The 18,458-nt window shown below is 46.4% G+C and overlaps 1 protein-coding gene across 2 annotated transcripts in view; it reads left to right on the plus strand.

Annotated features, from left to right (window-relative positions):
- LOC144763264 (ribosomal protein S6 kinase alpha-2) overlaps positions 1-18,458 on the plus strand; it is a 1,818,960-nt gene that overhangs the window by 709,869 nt on the left and 1,090,633 nt on the right. For both annotated transcript variants that reach the window (XM_078648717.1, XM_078648718.1), the window contains exon 3: positions 17,936-18,017. In XM_078648717.1, coding sequence (XP_078504843.1) covers positions 17,936-18,017 — 82 coding nt within the window. The remainder of the gene's footprint in view (positions 1-17,935; positions 18,018-18,458) is intronic.

An 18,458-nucleotide genomic window follows, 5' to 3' on the forward strand; every position in this document is an offset into this window, starting at 1 on the left:
TAGGATTAGACAGTGCTATCCATGCTGAGATAGAAAATGACAAAGTCTTTCGCCATTTAAACAGCAAAGTCTTTAAGCATAGGACTAGTACAGTGCATTCCTTGCCGAGCTGTCAAATAACAAAAGCCATTTATCACTCCAGGCACAATATTACAGCTTTGAATTGGTAAAATACCAACTCAAGCCAACCTGAAATGAATAAAAGCAACCCCTGACACAGTGTTTTGCTCTAATTAGAGCTCTTCAGAGAGGTATAGCTTTGTCCAGACACAAGGGAGCACCCAGTATTAAGTCAAAACAAAACCCTTTCAGGCATAGAGTGACGCATACATTATGCAAAAAAGAAGGAGAGAACTCTGGGTAGGTCTCAGTTTAGGTGTTAAGCAGCTCCTGTCAGAGCACTCAACACCAGCGACACTCTAGATCTGCTCACCTCAAATGTCTGTTTTTCTATCAAAGTTTTTAAGCATAGGATTAGACAGTGCTATCCATGCCGAGATAGAAAATGACAAAGTCTTTCGCCATTTAAACAGCAAAGTCTTTAAGCATAGGACTAGTACAGTGCAGTCCTTGCCGAGCTGTCAAGTAACAAAAGCCATTTATCACTCCAGGCACAATATTACAGCTTTGAATTGGTAAAATACCAACTCAAGCCAACCTGAAATGAATAAAAGCAACCCCTGAAAGTGTTTCGCTCTAATTAGAGCTCTTCAGAGAGGTATAGCTTTGTCCAGACACAAGGGAGCACCCAGTATTAAGTCAAAACAAAACCCTTTCAGGCATAGAGTGACGCATAAATTATGCAAAAAGGAAGGAGAGAACTCAGGGTAGGTCTCAGTTTAGGTGGAAAGCAACTCCTGTCAGAGCACTCTCAACACCAGCAACACTCTAGATCTGCTCACCTCAAATGTCTGTTTTTCTATCAAAGTTTTTAAGCATAGGATTAGACAGTGGTATCCATGCCGAGATAGAAAATGACAAAGTCTTTCGCCATTTAAACAGCAAAGTCTTTAAGCATAGGACTAGTACAGTGCAGTCCTTGCCGAGCTGTCAAATAACAAAAGCCATTTATCACTCCAGGCACAATATTACAGCTTTATATATATATATTGTCGCTCCAAGGTTGTCCACCTTTGAGTAGCACACGAGCAGCAGCTTGATTTATGTGTAGGTGAGGATGGGGATCCGCTTGTAGATGCCGCTCCGTAATGGATCTGCCTGACGCGTTTCGAAGCTCCATATGCTTCTCTTCAGGGGCTTTAACGGAAGCGGTGTGTGCAACCGCTAACCCACTTCTCCATTTTCCATATGACACACCCACCAATGGGAGGCTCAAATGAGACTGTGCATTATGGGAAGTGTGGTGCAGAAAGCACATAATCAAGTCCTGTTTGTACCCCGCAAGTGGGCCCGTCCCCGATCCCGTGAACGGCTGCTGTTTCACTTCCGTGACCCCCAAGGATGACGGGGTGGTGCATACTCTGCGGCTGGACAGCCGCGTAGAAATTGTCGCTCCAAGGTTGTCCACCTTTGAGTAGCACACGAGCAGCAGCTTGATATATATATATATATATATATATAAATATGTCTTGTCATCTCGCACTGCGTCAAAGAATGAACCGCACTCTAGGATTTAGTGACATAAAGTTTATTTAATTTGACTGCCGTGTTTTGACCCCCACGGTCTTTGTCAGAGTCATAGTCCACACACAGACGTGCTCTATTTTCTACAGAAACAGTGAATCAACATAAATAAACATGAAAACAGACTCTTTGGAAAATGTATGGATACTATGTTACATTTCCTAGGGAGAAGGACTATTTCAACATGGTCAAATTAATTTGAAATTCATTCTTTAGAACTTCAAAAATAATGCCACAATATTTTATAAACATAATTAAAGCACAGTTATGCTCAGTGGTTCAGGTTAGGGCCTTATACTTGTGATCAATATCTCGAAAACGGGGGGCAAATTCATATATGCCCATAAGTATATTCCAACAAATACTGTCTATTTTCCTGAACACAACGCCAAATGGCGGAAACTCTCCCTTTCTATTTAAGGCTTAGTTCCACCAGTCCGCAGTCTCAGGTTAAATGCTAGTGATGCCCTAAAAAGAACATATATATATATATACAAGCTCCCTAGTGGAGTGAAACGCGTCGTCTTAAATTGAATAAATCGTCATCCTGCAACTCACTTGAGGAGTGACTTTTCTTTGCTTGATATTCGCTGCATTGAGAGGGGCTTTTGGAGGTCCAGCCCTGTTGGGTTCCGTTGGTCATTAACGGAACAAGGAGTGCTTTTTCATATATATATATATATATATATATATATATATATATATATACATATATATATATATATATATATATATATATATATATATATCAATGCTCGAAGGTGTCCACCTTTGAGTAGCACGCGAACAGCAGCTTGGTTTATGTATAGGTGAGGACGGGGATCCACTCGTAGACGCCGCTCCGTACGGGATCTGCCCGACGCGTTTTGAAGCTCCATATGCTTCTCTTCAGGGGCTTTAACGGAAGCGGTGTGCGCAACCGCCGACCCACTTCCCCATTTTATATATAACACACCCACCGATGGGAGGCTCAAATGAGACTGTGCATTCTGGGAAGTGTGGTCCGGGAAGCACACCATCAAGTCCTGTATGGACTCCACAAGTGGGCCCATCCTCGATTCCAAGTACGACTGCTGCTTCACTTTCGTGACCCCCAGGGTACCGGGGTGGTGCATACTCTGCGGCTGGACGGCCGCGTATAAATCAATGCTCGAAGTTGTCCACCTTTGAGTAGCACGCGAACAGCAGCTTGGTTTATGTATAGGTGAGGACGGGGATCCACTCGTAGACGCCGCTCCGTACGGGATCTGCCCGACGCGTTTCGAAGCTCCATATGCTTCTCTTCAGGGGCTTTAATGGAAGCGGTGTGCGCAACCGCCGACCCACTTCCCCATTTTATATATAACACACCCACCGATGGGAGGCTCAAATGAGACTGTGAATTCTGGGAAGTGTGGTCCGGGAAGCACACCATCAAGTCCTGTATGGACTCCACAAGTGGGCCCGTCCTCGATTCCAAGTACGACTGCTGCTTCACTTTCGTGACCCCCAGGGTACCAGGGTGGTGCATACTCCGCGGCTGGACAGCCGCATATAAATAAATGCTCGAAGGTGTCCACCTTTGAGTAGCACGCAAACAGCAGCTTGGTTTATGTATAGGTGAGGACGGGGATCCACTCGTAGATGCCGCTCCGTACGGGATCTGCCCGACGCGTTTCGAAGCTCCATATGCTTCTCTTCAGGGGCTTTAACAGAAGCGGTGTGCGCAACCGCCGACCCACTTCCCCATTTTATATATAACACACCCACCGATGGGAGGCTCAAATGAGACTGTGCATTCTGGGAAGTGTGGTCCGGGAAGCACACCATCAAGTCCTGTATGGACTCCACAAGTGGGCCCGTCCTCGATTCCAAGTACGACTGCTGCTTCACTTTCGTGACCCCCAGGGTACCAGGGTGGTGCATACTCCGCGGCTGAACGGCCGCGTATATATCAATGCTCGAAGGTCTCCACCTTTGAGTAGCCCGCGAACAGCAGCTTGGTTTATGTATAGGTGAGGACGGGGATCCACTCGTAGACGCCGCTCCGTACGGGATCTGCCAGACGCGTTTCGAAGCTCCATATGCTTCTCTTCAGGGGCTTTAATGGAAGCGGTGTGCGCAACCACCGACCCACTTCCCCATTTTATATATAACACACCCTCCGATGGGAGGCTCAAATGAGACTGTGCATTCTGGGAAGTGTGGTCCGGGAAGCACACCATCAAGTCCTGTATGGACTCCACAAGTGGGCCCGTCCTAGATTCCAAGTACGACTGCTGCTTCACTTACGTGACCCCCAGGGTACCGGGGTGGTGCATACTCCGCGGCTGGACGGCCGCGTATAACCGCTTCTGTTAAAGCCTCTGAAGAGAAGCATATGGAGCTTCGAAACGCATCGGGCAGATCCCGTACGGAGCGGCGTCTACGAGTGGATCCCCGTCCTCACCTATACATAAACCAAGCTGCTGTTCGCGTGCTACTCAAAGGTGGACACCTTCGAGCATTGATTTATACGCGGCAGTCCAGCCGCGGAGTATGCACCACCCCGGTACCCTGGGGGTCACGAAAGTGAAGCAGCAGTCGTACTTGGAATCGAGGACGGGCCCACTTGTGGAGTCCATACAGGACTTGATTGTGTGCTTCCCGGACCACACTTCCCAGAATGCACAGTCTCATTTGAGCCTCCCATCGGTGGGTGTGTTATATATTAAATGGGGAAGTGGGTCGGCGGTTGCGCACACCGCTGCCGTTAAAGCCCCTGAAGAGAAGCATATGGAGCTTCGAAACGCGTCGGGCAGATCCCGTACGGAGCGGCGTCTACGAGTGGATCCCCGTCCTCACCTATACATAAACCAAGCTGCTGTTCGCGTGCTACTCAAAGGTGGACACCTTTGAGCATTGATTTATACGCGGCAGTCCAGCCGCGGAGTATGCACCACTCCGGTACCCTGGGGGTCATGAAAGTGAAGCAGCAGTCGTACTTGGAATCGAGGACGGGCCCACTTGTGGAGTCCATACAGGACTTGATTGTGTGCTTCCCGGACCACACTTCCCAGAATGCACAGTCTCATTTGAGCCTCCCATCGGTGGGTGTGTTATATATTAAATGGGGACGTGGGTCGGCGGTTGCGCACACCGCTTCCGTTAAAGCCCCTGAAGAGAAGCATATGGAGCTTCGAAACGCGTCGGGCAGATCCCGTACGGAGCGGCGTCTACGAGTGGATCCCCGTCCTCACCTATACATAAACCAAGCTGCTGTTCGCGTGCTACTCAAAGGTGGACACCTTCGAGCATTGATTTATACGCGGCAGTCCAGCCGCGGAGTATGCACCACCCCGGTACCCTGGGGGTCACGAAAGTAAAGCAGCAGTCGTACTTGGAATCGAGGACGGGCCCACTTGTGGAGTCCATACAGGACTTGATTGTGTGCTTCCCGGACCACACTTCCCAGAATGCACAGTCTCATTTGAGCCTCCCATCGGTGGGTGTGTTATATATTAAATGGGGAAGTGGGTCGGCGGTTGCGCACACCACTTCCGTTAAAGCCCCTGAAGAGAAGCATATGGAGTTTCGAAATGCGTCAGGCAGATACCGCACGGAGCGGCGTCTACGAGTGGATCCCCGTCCTCACCTATACATAAACCAAGCTGCTGTTCGCGTGCTACTCAAAGGTGGACACCTTCGAGCATTGATTTATACGCGGCAGTCCCTCCGCGGAGTATGCATCACCCCGGTACCCTGGGGGTCACGAAAGTGAAGCAGCAGTCGTACTTGGAATCGAGGACGGGCCCACTTGTGGAGTCCATACAGGACTTGATTGTGTGCTTCCCGGACCACACTTCCCAGAATGCACAGTCTCATTTGAGCCTCCCATCGGTGGGTGTGTTATATATTAAAAGGGGAAGTGGGTCGGCGGTTGCGCACACCGCTTCCGTTAAAGCCCCTGAAGAGAAGCATATGGAGCTTCGAAACGCGTCGGGCAGATCCCGTACGGAGCGGCGTCTACGAGTGGATCCCCGTCCTCACCTATACATAAACCAAGCTGCTGTTCGCGTGCTACTCAAAGGTGGACACCTTCGAGCATTGATATATATATATATATATATATATATATATATATATATATATATATATATATATATATATGCCACAGAACTCCTCCCAAACGAAGAAGAGCAGAGACCCAAGGGGAACAGTTGGAGGCATTTTAATGAAATAAAGTGGCGGATGCATTTCTGGCCGTTGTTAGCCGTCGTCAGCGCCCAAAGCCTCCACAGATGAAATACACTCTGCTGGCGAATACCGCCTTTTAAGAACTCGTTGTCATGAGTCCGCACTGCACCCTGGAAGTCCAGCACACCTGTGTAGCGTCCCGTGCGTGACGGGAAACTACAAGTCCCAGAGTCCCATGTAGTAGGTCCTTGGGGGTGTTGCTCGGGGGAGGGAGGGAATGGTGACAAACTCCAAATGTGCATACGGCGGGAATTCAGCAAAGTGTGCCCAAAATGAAAAAAAACAAAATGTGATGATTTTATTTCTTCAGCTTTGCAGTTCATTAAGTGTCCTCCTTGGCTCCCCTGTACCGCCTCAGCCTCAGATAACACGGGGTCCATGCGGCGGGGACTGCACTGACAATACAGGCAGCCCAGCGCGAGGTTTGGATGACCTCACAACCACCAACATATCTCCCCGGGCTCCAAGGCGGACTTTCAAAGGTTCAAATACCTTTGAAGAAAAGCAACAGCGAACTGCAGCAGTCTGTGCCAGTGACGTCCAAGCCCAAGTGAAGCAGGGATCTCTGTAATGCGTCTCTGGCTGACGCATAAATAATTGCCACAGAACTCCTCCCAAACAAAGATGAGCAGAGACCCAAGGGGAACAGTTGGAGGCATCTTAATGAAATAAAGTGGCGGATGCATTTATGGCCGTTGTTAGCCGTCGTCAGCGCCCAAAGCCTCCACAGATGAAATACACTCTGCTGGTGAATACCGCCTTTTAAGAACTCGTTGTCTTGAGTCTGCACCGTCCCCTGGAAGTCCAGCACACCTGTGTAGCGTCCCGTGCGTGAAGGGAAACTACGAGTCCCAGAGTCCCATGTAGTAGGTCCTTGGGGGTGTTGCTCGGGGAGGGAGGGAATGGTGACAAACTCCAAATGTGCATACGGCGGGAATTCAGCAAAGTGTGCCCAAAACGAAAAAAAAACAAAATGTGATGATTTTATTTCTTCAGCTTTGCAGTTCATTAAGTGTCCTCCTCGGCTCCCCTGTACCGCCTCAGCCTCAGATAACACGGGGTATATATATTGGGACGGCCATTGACATAGATATAGGACTAAATGTTTACTTGGTACTGACCAGTGTCAACATTTATCTGCTTTTTGTTATGAAAATCTGGTGACCCTAACACTGGTAAAGTGGCAATTAAACCATTGCGGTGCAACTCTGCAAGCCAATTGGTGTTGAATATCAAGCCTTTTGGGTCGCAAGTCAACATGAATTCCTTTTCATCCGGATTAAGCTTTCAATGGTTAAAGGGCACCTAGCTCTTTGGCATTTTAGAAACGTTTGAAAATTCATTGCATTTCATGTTCTAAAACTATGTGGTGTATGACACAAAAATGCATATATGTTTAAATAGTCTATACAGAAGTGTGGGGATTAATATTCCGGTGCTAGCAATATAAGAAATTTAAGAATGGGACAATTTGTTGTTAAAGTATTAAGAAAACCGAATATTTAGGAGTACTTACTAATTACATGAAATTGAATCCTATATTTTGTCTTGATACATTTTTTCCTCGCGTTGAGATGAGGTGCTTTTCTACATTTTGGAGCAATTGTGTTTATTTCTTGACGCATATTTGACTTTGTGATTTGTTTTGAGGACCCCATCCTTAACATGTTCTGATTAAGACAGGGTAAGTGAAAACACTAATAACTATTTGATAGGAAATCATCTTGTCATCCGTGAAATGTTAACTCACTACCCCAAAATAATTACAGAGCTTCATAGTTCTCGAAATCTCTTAACACCATTGTTCCAGACGCATCAATTTTGTGAGAATATTGTGGGTCAGGCTCAATATCTCAAACTCCTGGTCATTGCCAACAGGTGCCTAATACCTGCATCTGAGAACTCTACTTCTGGCCATTACATAAACGTGGTCAGCTTGACAAATGCTGTTTCCTAAAATGAGATTCTCTCTAGCACACCTGCGCCGTGCTTGTGTCATCTGGCGTGGCAGGGCTGGCCGGTTCGCTCGCTGCAGAGATAGCAATGCCACTAAAGATAAATGAAAGCGATGAATTACCGAATTTAATGAGGAGTTAGTATTTGAGCTCTGTGTGTTGCTTCTCTGAATCATTTTCTTAGAGTTCTATGAGCTTCATTCTGAGTGCCCATTATGCAGCCGGAAATTCCTTAAGTACTGATGCTGGAGTACTATAAATTCTAGTCGGAGTAGGAGGTAAATATCCTGACAATTACAAGTGAGACCTATTAAAGTTTACTTAGAAATAAAAAATTCCCACGTGAATTTGCAATTTCTTCTGAAACCTTCTGTAATTTGTAATTATCCCCGGATTTTCTTCTTACAGCTTTTGCCTGCTTGGAACAGGTGAAATCACTGGGGGAAAATCACTGTGTGCGTGGAAAATCCACAGAACTTGCAATTCTGATCTGGCTAGTAAGGCAAGTTACCACTAGAATTAAAGGGCAACTTGTGGCAATGCCCTAGCTGGTAACAGAGTGGTTTAGACTTCCCAATAAAAAGAGAGGAGTGATTTGATTTCAAATTTGGTGACATTAGAGTGGAGCAGTATTGATTTTGGTTACATGTCCCAGAATTTATCTGCAGTCATTAGTGCATCAACCCTTGTGGCCTACTAAGGACAATACCTTTCATAGGTGTATATTAGCTTTACTGAGTGCATGGGGCCAGCGGCTGTTCAACGCCACAATGGATGGTGTGACTTTCAATGGCCACTGTCTTTTGTTCTGTCTAGGTTCCAAGAGGTATGCAATGTTTTTCTTTAGTGGAAAAGTGTTTGTGTGCATTGAGCTAAAATGTAGCATTCATGAATATAATGCAAACAAGTATAGGGAGAGGAGCGTCTGTGTACTCAAACGTGATTGTTGCAGATCTCTCAGGAATTAAATCATTCCCAGCAGCTCTGTTCTATTGTGAATAGTTCATCCTGCCTGAGCGGTGAGAAGCACCAGTAAGATACATCCTCACTGCATCTCATGGCCAATGCCCTTCCTGCTAACTAGTTTGGCACAGTTGGTGTCAGGTTAACGGCTCCTCATCTAACCAATACCGAACATGTAGTATATAAGTCATAAGTCTGAGGGGGCGAGGAGTGTCACATCTAACAACAGGATATGAACTATGGCGGCTTATGGCTGCACGTCTTGATGCAATGGCAGATAGATAACTGTCCTAACAGGTACATTTAGCCATGATAAAAACAGCAAAGTACTCTCATAGGTTCTCCAAGACCATGCAAAAAACGCTCATGTACTCTTAAGTGCCTCTGTGACTGCACCGTAGAAAGTCCAATTACCCATTAGTAAAAGTGCTAAGAGTGCACAGTTCTTTCTATTTGTACTAACTGTGTATGAAATTACATAAATCTTCCCAGTTTTGATGTTTTAGGACCGATTTACAAAGGCATGTAAGAGTGTAAGGGGCAGATTTATGATGACTGGCGCATCCCCAGGGATGCGCCAGTCATCCTGCGCCGCTGCTCCGCCACCCATGGTGCGCCGCATTTACAATGCGGCGCACCATGGGGCAAAAACGGCACAGATGCGTGACGCATCTGTGCCGAAAAGGTGGCGCAGTGCTGGAGCTGTGTCACCAGCGCGACGCAGCTCCAGCAAGGCTCGGGGGTGCCCCATCTCCACAATGCTGCGTCAAGACCTACGCCTGCTTCAAGCAGGCGCAGGCTTTTGACTCAGCATTGTCCTGAAAGTGACTGAGTGAAATCTTATAGATTTCACTCAGCCACTTTTGCGAGGCGCACCTGCCCCGGAACGCCCACCCTGCGCCGGAATGCCTCCTGATGGCGCAGGGCTTTACAACGTGACGCATCTCCTAGATGCGTCACATTGTAAATAGGGCTCATTGTTTGCGCCTCCGTTGCGTCAAATAAAGTGACGCACCGGCGGCGCAAGGCCTTCATAAATCTGCCCCTAAGTTCTTTAGGTACACCAAAACCAGTGCTTAATTTGTGCCGGTGCTTTCCGGTGATAAGCATCAGCACATATTTCTCAGGGCTGGGTCTAAACTCTCTAGTCTACTTTACATGCAATATTGGTAATGTAATAACTGGCTGCATGCTGCTCACTAAATTGAAAGTAGGGTTCCAGTCTCCCCTGTGAAGAGCTAATATCGCACGTGACTTTGTTCACATACAATATTTCAAATGGGATGTTGGCAGCCCTGCCGCCTGCCTGATTGTGTGCCACACATTACCGCCAGAAAGTTAAACTGCCTGGGTGGCCCCTGCTTCGGGGTAGCGGAGGTCACATCACATGTCACATCTGATTTTGCAATCGTTCATTAGTAACGCACTAGCCTAGTGTACTACCAATGAACAATTGCAAACTATAATATTAGCCTGCCTGGTCCCTCCTTCGTGAATCGTCAAGTGTGTGGCAAGAGTCAGACCAATGAGCAGTGGTTTCGTCTGTCGCCCGCCCCGCACACTGCAGCTACAACATTAATTACTCATCCGATGAGGGAAGCAACCAGTAATCGTGCAGCAGACATCCCTCGCAGATTATTTAAAACTAAAAATGCTGTCCCGCAGTCCGGGTAAGTAATGACTTTGAAAAAGGATGCTAACAGTAGTTTGTTTGTTCCACTGTTCAGCGCTGTATTTGTCTGCAAAACATTGGAATGGCTCTTTATGCTAAATAAAGTTTTATAGTACGGTCCCACGACTGGTGTTCTTCCTCCAATACTGCTGGCTTTTAACTTTTGTGGAAAAATAAATCTTTCTTTAAAGTTAAAAGCCAGCAGCAGAGGAGGAAGACCTGCAGCCATGGGCCTCACAGTATAAAATTTTATTTAGCATAGTAACCAGTTCAATGCTTTGTAGATAAATACAGCAATGAACACTGGTGTACAGCTGATGGAAGAAAAACAAGACTACCTGAAAGTGAATTTTGCCTGGAGTGGCAAGTCCAGGTAGTCTTTTGAGATTGCGGGTGTCTTGCATTCCATCACATCGATTCTTCCACTGGTGTCATCGATGGGTTTAGGTTCCAGAGATTTCTTATGAAAAAAACACCTATTCCCCAGAGTGTCACACTCGAGTTCAGCTGCTATTTCTGAAAAAATGCCACTAGGTGTCTGTGGATAAAATCACAGCAGCACAAACAGAGGGAAACTCAAGAGCATACTTTAGTCATCTTTTTAGGTCGAGCCTGAGCCAGCACGCATGCGCTGCTCTGCGAGGCTTCTTGTAAGTACTCTAAACTACTCTGTGTGGGTCTGACTCCTCCCACACATAGGATTGGCTTTTGTGTGTCTTTCAAGAATATAAGCACGCAAATGGCTGAAGGGGGGAGCATGTCCCATCTTCTTTTCTAATGTTAACTCCCACAGCGTTTTGCTCTCCGGAGTGAGCAGCGGTGGCAGCTGCATTCCTCATGGGTTAGGTTACACAACGCACAGTGATTTCGCTTGTTTTTGTTTGGTTTAATGCTTTGTGATGTCACGTTGGCTTCGCTTTCTGCCCGATGTATCAGAGACTTTTGGAATCAATCACGGCGGGATTAAGATCAGTTTATTAAGGTAAATGTAATACATTTTTTAAATAATTTGCAATTGCACCGGAGACACTGCAGCACTTTATACGAGCACCAGATTACTTTTCATATTTAATTTTCTGGCTTTTGTTTTTTAAATCAATGTTAAAGGGTGCCTTCCTAGCTTTTATCTGAAACAATGTAAGCACATGCATTGGTTGTTATCAGGAGCTAAAGCGAGGGAGGAGGTAACAGTTGGCCCATGTATCAGATCATTGTGACAAAGACCCTGGGAGATTAGGCCATTTGCCCAGAATCACAGGATGTTGCTCCAATGCCAAGACTCGTTAAAAATATGCTAATGCTGGGAAGATTGGAGAATTCTTCTCCTTCATGCAAGCATGCTTCTACTTGGTCACTAAATGACAGGGTTTCAGTGCATTATGTAAGTGACAAGGCTTACATTTACAGCGAGACAACAAACAGAGTTGAAAGTCCATTGAAGCACTACACACCACCCACACAGCTCACACGAAGACTAGTGTGACTCACAAAACGAAGATCTGAATAACCATCAGTAGAATGAAAGGCCAAATCAGCGCAGCAGATATTCAAACTTCTTCTATAAGGTTGTATGTGTATTTTATCCACGGAACCCTCCAACTCCCAGAAAATTCCGGAATTCACTGTAGATTCATCTGCGCCAGCGCATTTTGTGAGTTGAATGCATGTGTGTGCTGCCAAGATTCTTAGGTCCCAAGTACAGTAGAGGATAAGAGCAGCAGCACAGAAGAATGCACCGTAGGAAGCACATATTGACAGTAGCACATCGGGACAAAAAGGGAGATACACATGTTAGACAATTGAAAAGCATGCGTACAGGGCGTGGAAGAGGCAAGCATTTCATCATAAATCAGACTGCATAACACAATATATAGTAATTGTACAGCTATTCAATACCTAGCAATACAATACATAGGATTATGTGCTGCATACCTAAACAATTATAAGGTCCCAAAGGCGAGACCTTTTGGCATTGCCCTGAATCACACGGAATTGGATGAAAAGATTTTCTAAAAACGTGATGAACAAAAATGGCAAAAAACAGAATGTGACAGCCCACCCACATTTTCAATTCCTGCTCAGTTTTTACTTGCTCTGACTTAGTAAGAATTTACACTCTGGAGCAATGTGGAGCTATTTAGGTATTGTTTAGAGGCAGAGTACCCCTAGCCATTCACACAACTAACTAGGTCAGCATCCAATGCCCTCTTCATCTTGTGAGCAATGTTCCCTCTAATTATTTTCCTCTGTGTACGGCAGAGTAAGGTCTCTGTGCACTGCAGCCAGGGCTATGTGCGCCAAGAACCTCACCGTGCATGTAGACCAGGGCCCGTCATGCGCCGACTCTCTCTATTGGGAAAAGACATGCATCAAGTCCAAAAGCACAACGTGTGCTTTAAATGTCGTGCTTTTGGACTTGCTGCATTTTAATGTATCCCGGCTGTGGCTGATTGTGAGCCTTTGTGAAAGGATTCCTGTTAATTACTGCACTGTCATGCGCTGCAATTAACATAAATATTTTCACAGTGGCCCACAATCAGCACCCAGTCTTTTCTCAATAGAGAGAGGCTGCGGGCTGATTGTGGGCATTTGTGAAAGTATTCCTGTTAATTGCAGCGCATGACGGGTGCTGTGATTAACAGGAATCTTTTCACAAAGGCCTCAGGTAACTGGTAAATTGCCGTATTTCACCTCTTGCATTTTAAAGCGGTACAAAAGGGGGGGGTACAAAAGGGGGTGGTGATGGACGGAGCATCTGAGCCAATCAAACACTCACACCCAGTCAAAAGATCTGGGTTTGATCCATCACCGTTCTTTAGCCCACTCTGCCACCCCAGTTCAGACATGGCTTTATGCAAATCAGTCTGACCCTGTGCCTCAAGGGAACAGTCCAGCCCGAACTGCCAAGCCATGTATTCCCTGGACTGGAAACAAGCTTCCGAGGACCGCTTTCTGGCATTCCAGCCGTCTTCAGCCCGGCTTGCTTGAATCCAGTGGCAAAGTGGGCAAAGGAACTCACGTCTGAGCATACCCTGCCACACTTATGGAGGCCAAAGCGGTACAAAAGGGGGTGGTGATGGACGGAGCATCTGAGCCAATCGAACACTCACACCCAGTCAAAAGATCTGGGTTTGATCCATCACCGTTCTTTAGCCCACTCTGCCACCCCAGTTTAGACATGGCTTTATGCAAATCAGTCTGACCCTGTGCCTCAAGGGAACAGTCCAGCCCGAACTGCCAAGCCATGTCTTCCCTGGACTGGAAACAAGCTTCCGAGGACCGGTTTCTGGCATTCCAGCCGTCTTCAGCCCGGCTTGCTTGAATCCAGTGGCAAAGTGAGCAAGGGACTCGCGTCTGAGCATACCCTGCCACACTTATGACGGCCAAAGCGTTACAAAAGAGGGTGGTGATGGACGGAGCATCTGAGCTAATAAAACACTCACACCCAGTCAAAAGATCTGGGTTTGATCCATCACCGTTCTTTAGCCCACTCTGCCACCCCAGTTCAGACATGGTTATGCAAATCAGTCTGACCCTGTGCCTCAAGGGAACAGTCCAGCCCGAACTGCCAAGCCATGTCTTCCCTGGACTGGAAACAAGCTTCCGAGGACCGGTTTCTGGCATTCCAGCCGTCTTCAGCCCGGGTTGCTTGAATCCAGTGGCAAAGTGAGCAAGGGACTCACGTCTGAGCATACCCTGCCACACTTATGGCGGCCAAAGCGGTACAAACGGGGGTGGTGATGGACGGAGCATCTGAGCCAATCAAACACTCACACCCAGTCAAAAGATCTGGGTTTGATCCATCACCGTTCTTTAGCCCACTCTGTCACCCCAGTTCAGACATGGCTTTATGCAAATCAGTCTGACCCTGTGCCTCAAGGGAACAGTCCAGCCCGAACTGCCAAGCCATGTCTTCCCTGGACTGGAAACAAGCTTCAGAGGACCGGTTTCTGGCATTCCAGCCGTCTTCAGCCCAGCTTGCTTGAATCCAGTGGCAAAGTGAGCAAGGGACTCACGTCTGAGCATACCCTGCCACACTTATGGCGGCCAAAGCGGTACAAAAGGGGGTGGTGATGGACGGAGCATCTGAGCCAATCAAACACTCACACCCAGTCAAAAGATCTGGGTTTGATCCATCACCGTTCTTTAGCCCACTCTGCCACCCCAGTTCAGACATGGCTTTATGCAAATCAGTCTGACCCTGTGCCTCAAGGGAACAGTCCAGCCCGAACTGCCAAGCCATGTCTTCCCTGGACTGGAAACAAGCTTCCGAGGACCGGTTTCTGGCATTCCAGCCGTCTTCAGCCCGGCTTGCTTGAATCCAGTGGCAAAGTGAGCAAGGGACTCACGTCTGAGCATACCCTGCCACACTTATGGCGGCCAAAGCGGTACAAAAGGGCAGGGTATGCTCAGACGTGAGTCCCTTGCTCACTTTGCCACTGGATTCAAGCAAGCCGGGCTGAAGACGGCTGGAATGCCAGAAACCGGTCCTCGGAAGCTTGGTTCCGGTCCAGGGAAGACATGGCTTGGCAGTTCGGGCTGGACTGTTCCCATGAGGCACAGGGTCAAACTGATTTGCACATGTCTGAACTGGGGTGGCAGAGTGGGCTAAAGAACAGTGATGGATTAAACCCAGATCTTTTGACTGGGTGTGAGTGTTTGATTGATTCAGATGCTCCGTCCATCACCACCCTCTTTTGTACCGCTTTTGGCCGCCATAAATGTGGCAGGGTATGCTCAGACGTGAGTCCCTTGCTCACTTTGCCACTGGATTCAAGCAAGCCGGGCTGAAGACGGCTGGAATGCCAGAAACCGGTCCTCGGAAGCTTGTTTCCGGTCCAGGGAAGACATGGCTTGGCAGTTCGGGCTGGACTGTTCCCATGAGGCACAGGGTCAGACTGATTTGCATATAGCCATGTCTGAACTGGGGTGGCAGAGTGGGCTAAAGAACGGTGATGGATTAAACCCAGATCTTTTGACTGGGTGTGAGTGTTTGATTGATTCAGATGCTCCGTCCATCACCACCCTCTTTTGTACCGCTTTTGGCCGCCATAAGTGTGGCAGGGTATGCTCATACGTGAGTCCCTTGCTCACTTTGCCACTGGATTCAAGCAAGCCGGGCTGAAGACGGCTGGAATGCCAGAAACCGGTCCTCGGAAGCTTGTTTCCGGTCCAGGGAAGACATGGCTTGGCAGTTCGGGCTGGACTGTTCCCATGAGACACAGGGTCAGACAGATTTGCATATAGCCATGTCTGAACTGGGGTGGCAGAGTGGGCTAAAGAACGGTGATGGATTAAACCCAGATCTTTTGACTGGGTGTGAGTGTTTGATTGATTCAGATGCTCCGTCCATCACCACCCTCTTTTGTACCGTCTCGCATTTTAAAAGCAGGTGGCGGCGCAAACTTGTGCACGCTTCACACAGGATACTGGGTGCTCAATGCCTTAAAGGTGCGCGGGTGCACAGACGCGCATGTTAGAGGGAACACTGCTTGTGAACCCCGGTTCTTCAATCTTTTAAATGTGCAAGTGCAAACCTGAGTTCAATCCTTACATCGTTTCTTATAGTACCATATTATTCCTTGTACTCATCATATAACATAGTAAGACAAAAATCAGAAGCTTTAATGAGTTGGGAATGGGAAATTTTAAAATGGAACAGGGTAGGGAATCCAAGGCCGTGGGTTTTCAGAAGAACCTTTTACAGTGTTAAAGTAAGGAGCATCTGCCATACACCAAAATTGCATTTTTAGCACCTACATTTTAAGAATTGTTTAGAGGGGTTTCAAATATACCAAGGGGAAAGTCTCAAAACTGACAAATATTATTTACTAGTTTCACAAAGGCACAAAGGTACACCACTTTTGAGCAGAACAGAACAGACACATTATACATTATCAGGCCCGTATCCATAGTATTCTTCAAATATTCTTTTATTCAAAGTGTATAAAAATCACTCTTTCAATTGGAAAGAACAGCCAATGCGTTTCGTCCAGACAATGGACTTCTTCAGGGCATAAAATCAATTAGGGGCACTCCTGAGAGATGTCAACATTAGTTTGTCCGTGATAAGTTATAACTTCAAGCACAATAGCAGCAATGCAAATCCACAGGAGTTCTTAAGAATGGCAGTATCTGTATTCCCTAAATTGGGGCAAAGACAGCCAGCCTTATAATAATGCTAGCAAGGATTTGTCCAGCAATCTCATCATAATAAAGGGCGCTGGAGGTGCAAATGGGCAATCGACTAATCCTGCCTGAATATGGCCAGGAACTTCCCTACGGCGTGACAACAGTAGAGCTACAAATCCTTGCTAGCATTATTATAAGGCTGTCTGTCTTTGCCCCAATTTATAATGTGTCTGTTCTGTTTTGATAAGTGGTGCACCTTTGCGTCTTTGTGGAACAGTTAAAATCCTGTATTGGATTGCACCATGGCAGTGGGTGCATCAACAGTGTTCACACTCAATCAGTGGGGGACTACCACTATATGTATATTAATTAGGAATATCGGGTCATGTGCTAGTCTTTTGCAGGGTTCACAGTATAAGCATGCTTCAAATACTATTTACTACTTGGAAGACCTATGACTGTTTATACTCCAAAAGAACATGTTTGACTTACTTTTTTTATCAGTCAGAATACTTGGCCTTTCCAAACTAAGCAAGACTTCCACCCACTGTCTGTTCTTTGAAGTCCCTTGTTCGAGCAAGGACTACTTTCAGTTGTTTCCTGCCACCAATATTTTGTAAAAGAAAATCTCCATTCTAGCCCAACATCCAAGGAATCCAGCGGGAGATGGAGGGGAGGTGAGACTTGATGATTACAAAATGTAGGGGCCTGGTTTGGAGGTGGAGAATAATGTAAGATCTGTTGTTTACCATCAGATGCGGAAAATCACTACTGCCGTGTTCTACTCTCGGTAGTATTAGCGGATACGGAAATTCTGTTAGCTGTAATCTCAGTGGTTTTAAATTTACTGCATCTTCATTTCAGGTAACAGGGGCTGTCTAAAATCAGGCTCCTCGGGAGTTATTGAGGTGGAGTAGGCCAGGGCGAAATTTTTGTTGCACTGGTGTAATCTCACGTAATTTCACACAATTTGCGTAATGCTTGTTACACGAAAATTCACAATTACAAAATGAAGCATTGTGCATGAGGCACAATTTTAGTGCAGGAGAAGGGGAGCAAGATGAACGATGTGAAAACACCGCACTTATATTTTTTGCACTAGTATGTTTTTTAACTCAAAGTGTGTCCTTGCATCCAAAATACACAGGAGGATGCATTCCTTTCTAAATATAGCACTAAATGCAGGTTTTACATTTGAAGTAATCATGTTTTTTTTTGCAATTTCACATATTTATACAAAAACAAACTAGCACGTCAGCCATGAGGTTGGTGTAGATTTGAAGGCCTACGAATATCTCTAATGCTACTAGTTTTAACACTAGGTTTTCTAATATGTCCCTCTCTCTTCTTGTAGGTATTTTTGGTGCGAAAGATTAAAGGATCTGATTCTGGGCAGCTGTATGCTATGAAGGTTCTCAAGAAAGCCACCTTGAAAGGTAATGGAAAAAATATGTATTACTGTTTTCTTCTGCTTAATCCAAGTTTCCGTAATATTTAAAATGTCCCCTACTAGGTGTGGTCAGGTTGCGGCTTTCTACCTTGGATTCACAAATATGCGTGTTTTAGAAAAAGGAGAGCTGAGAAACGGTTATGGCACTTTGCATTATGCATTGAAGTGGATGCAGGAATGTGTCAGGAATATGTGCTAAATAAGTTTGAAAAACTGCCTGCGTAGAAATGATTATGCATCTGGTCACAGCACATCCTGCAGAATTTACTTACAAATTGCCTCCTAATATCTGAATTTTCCGTTGACTGGCAAAATAGAGAAAGAGTATCAATAGGAACTGTGCCCATAAGCTGTCACTTCACTCCCGGCCAGGTATGGTAACAGGTGGTGTGTGGGGAATTATTCAGATAAGTCTTTATTCACTATC

The sequence above is a fragment of the Lissotriton helveticus genome, chromosome 6 (assembly GCF_964261635.1).
Source record: "Lissotriton helveticus chromosome 6, aLisHel1.1, whole genome shotgun sequence".
Taxonomy (NCBI): Eukaryota; Metazoa; Chordata; class Amphibia; order Caudata; family Salamandridae; genus Lissotriton; species Lissotriton helveticus.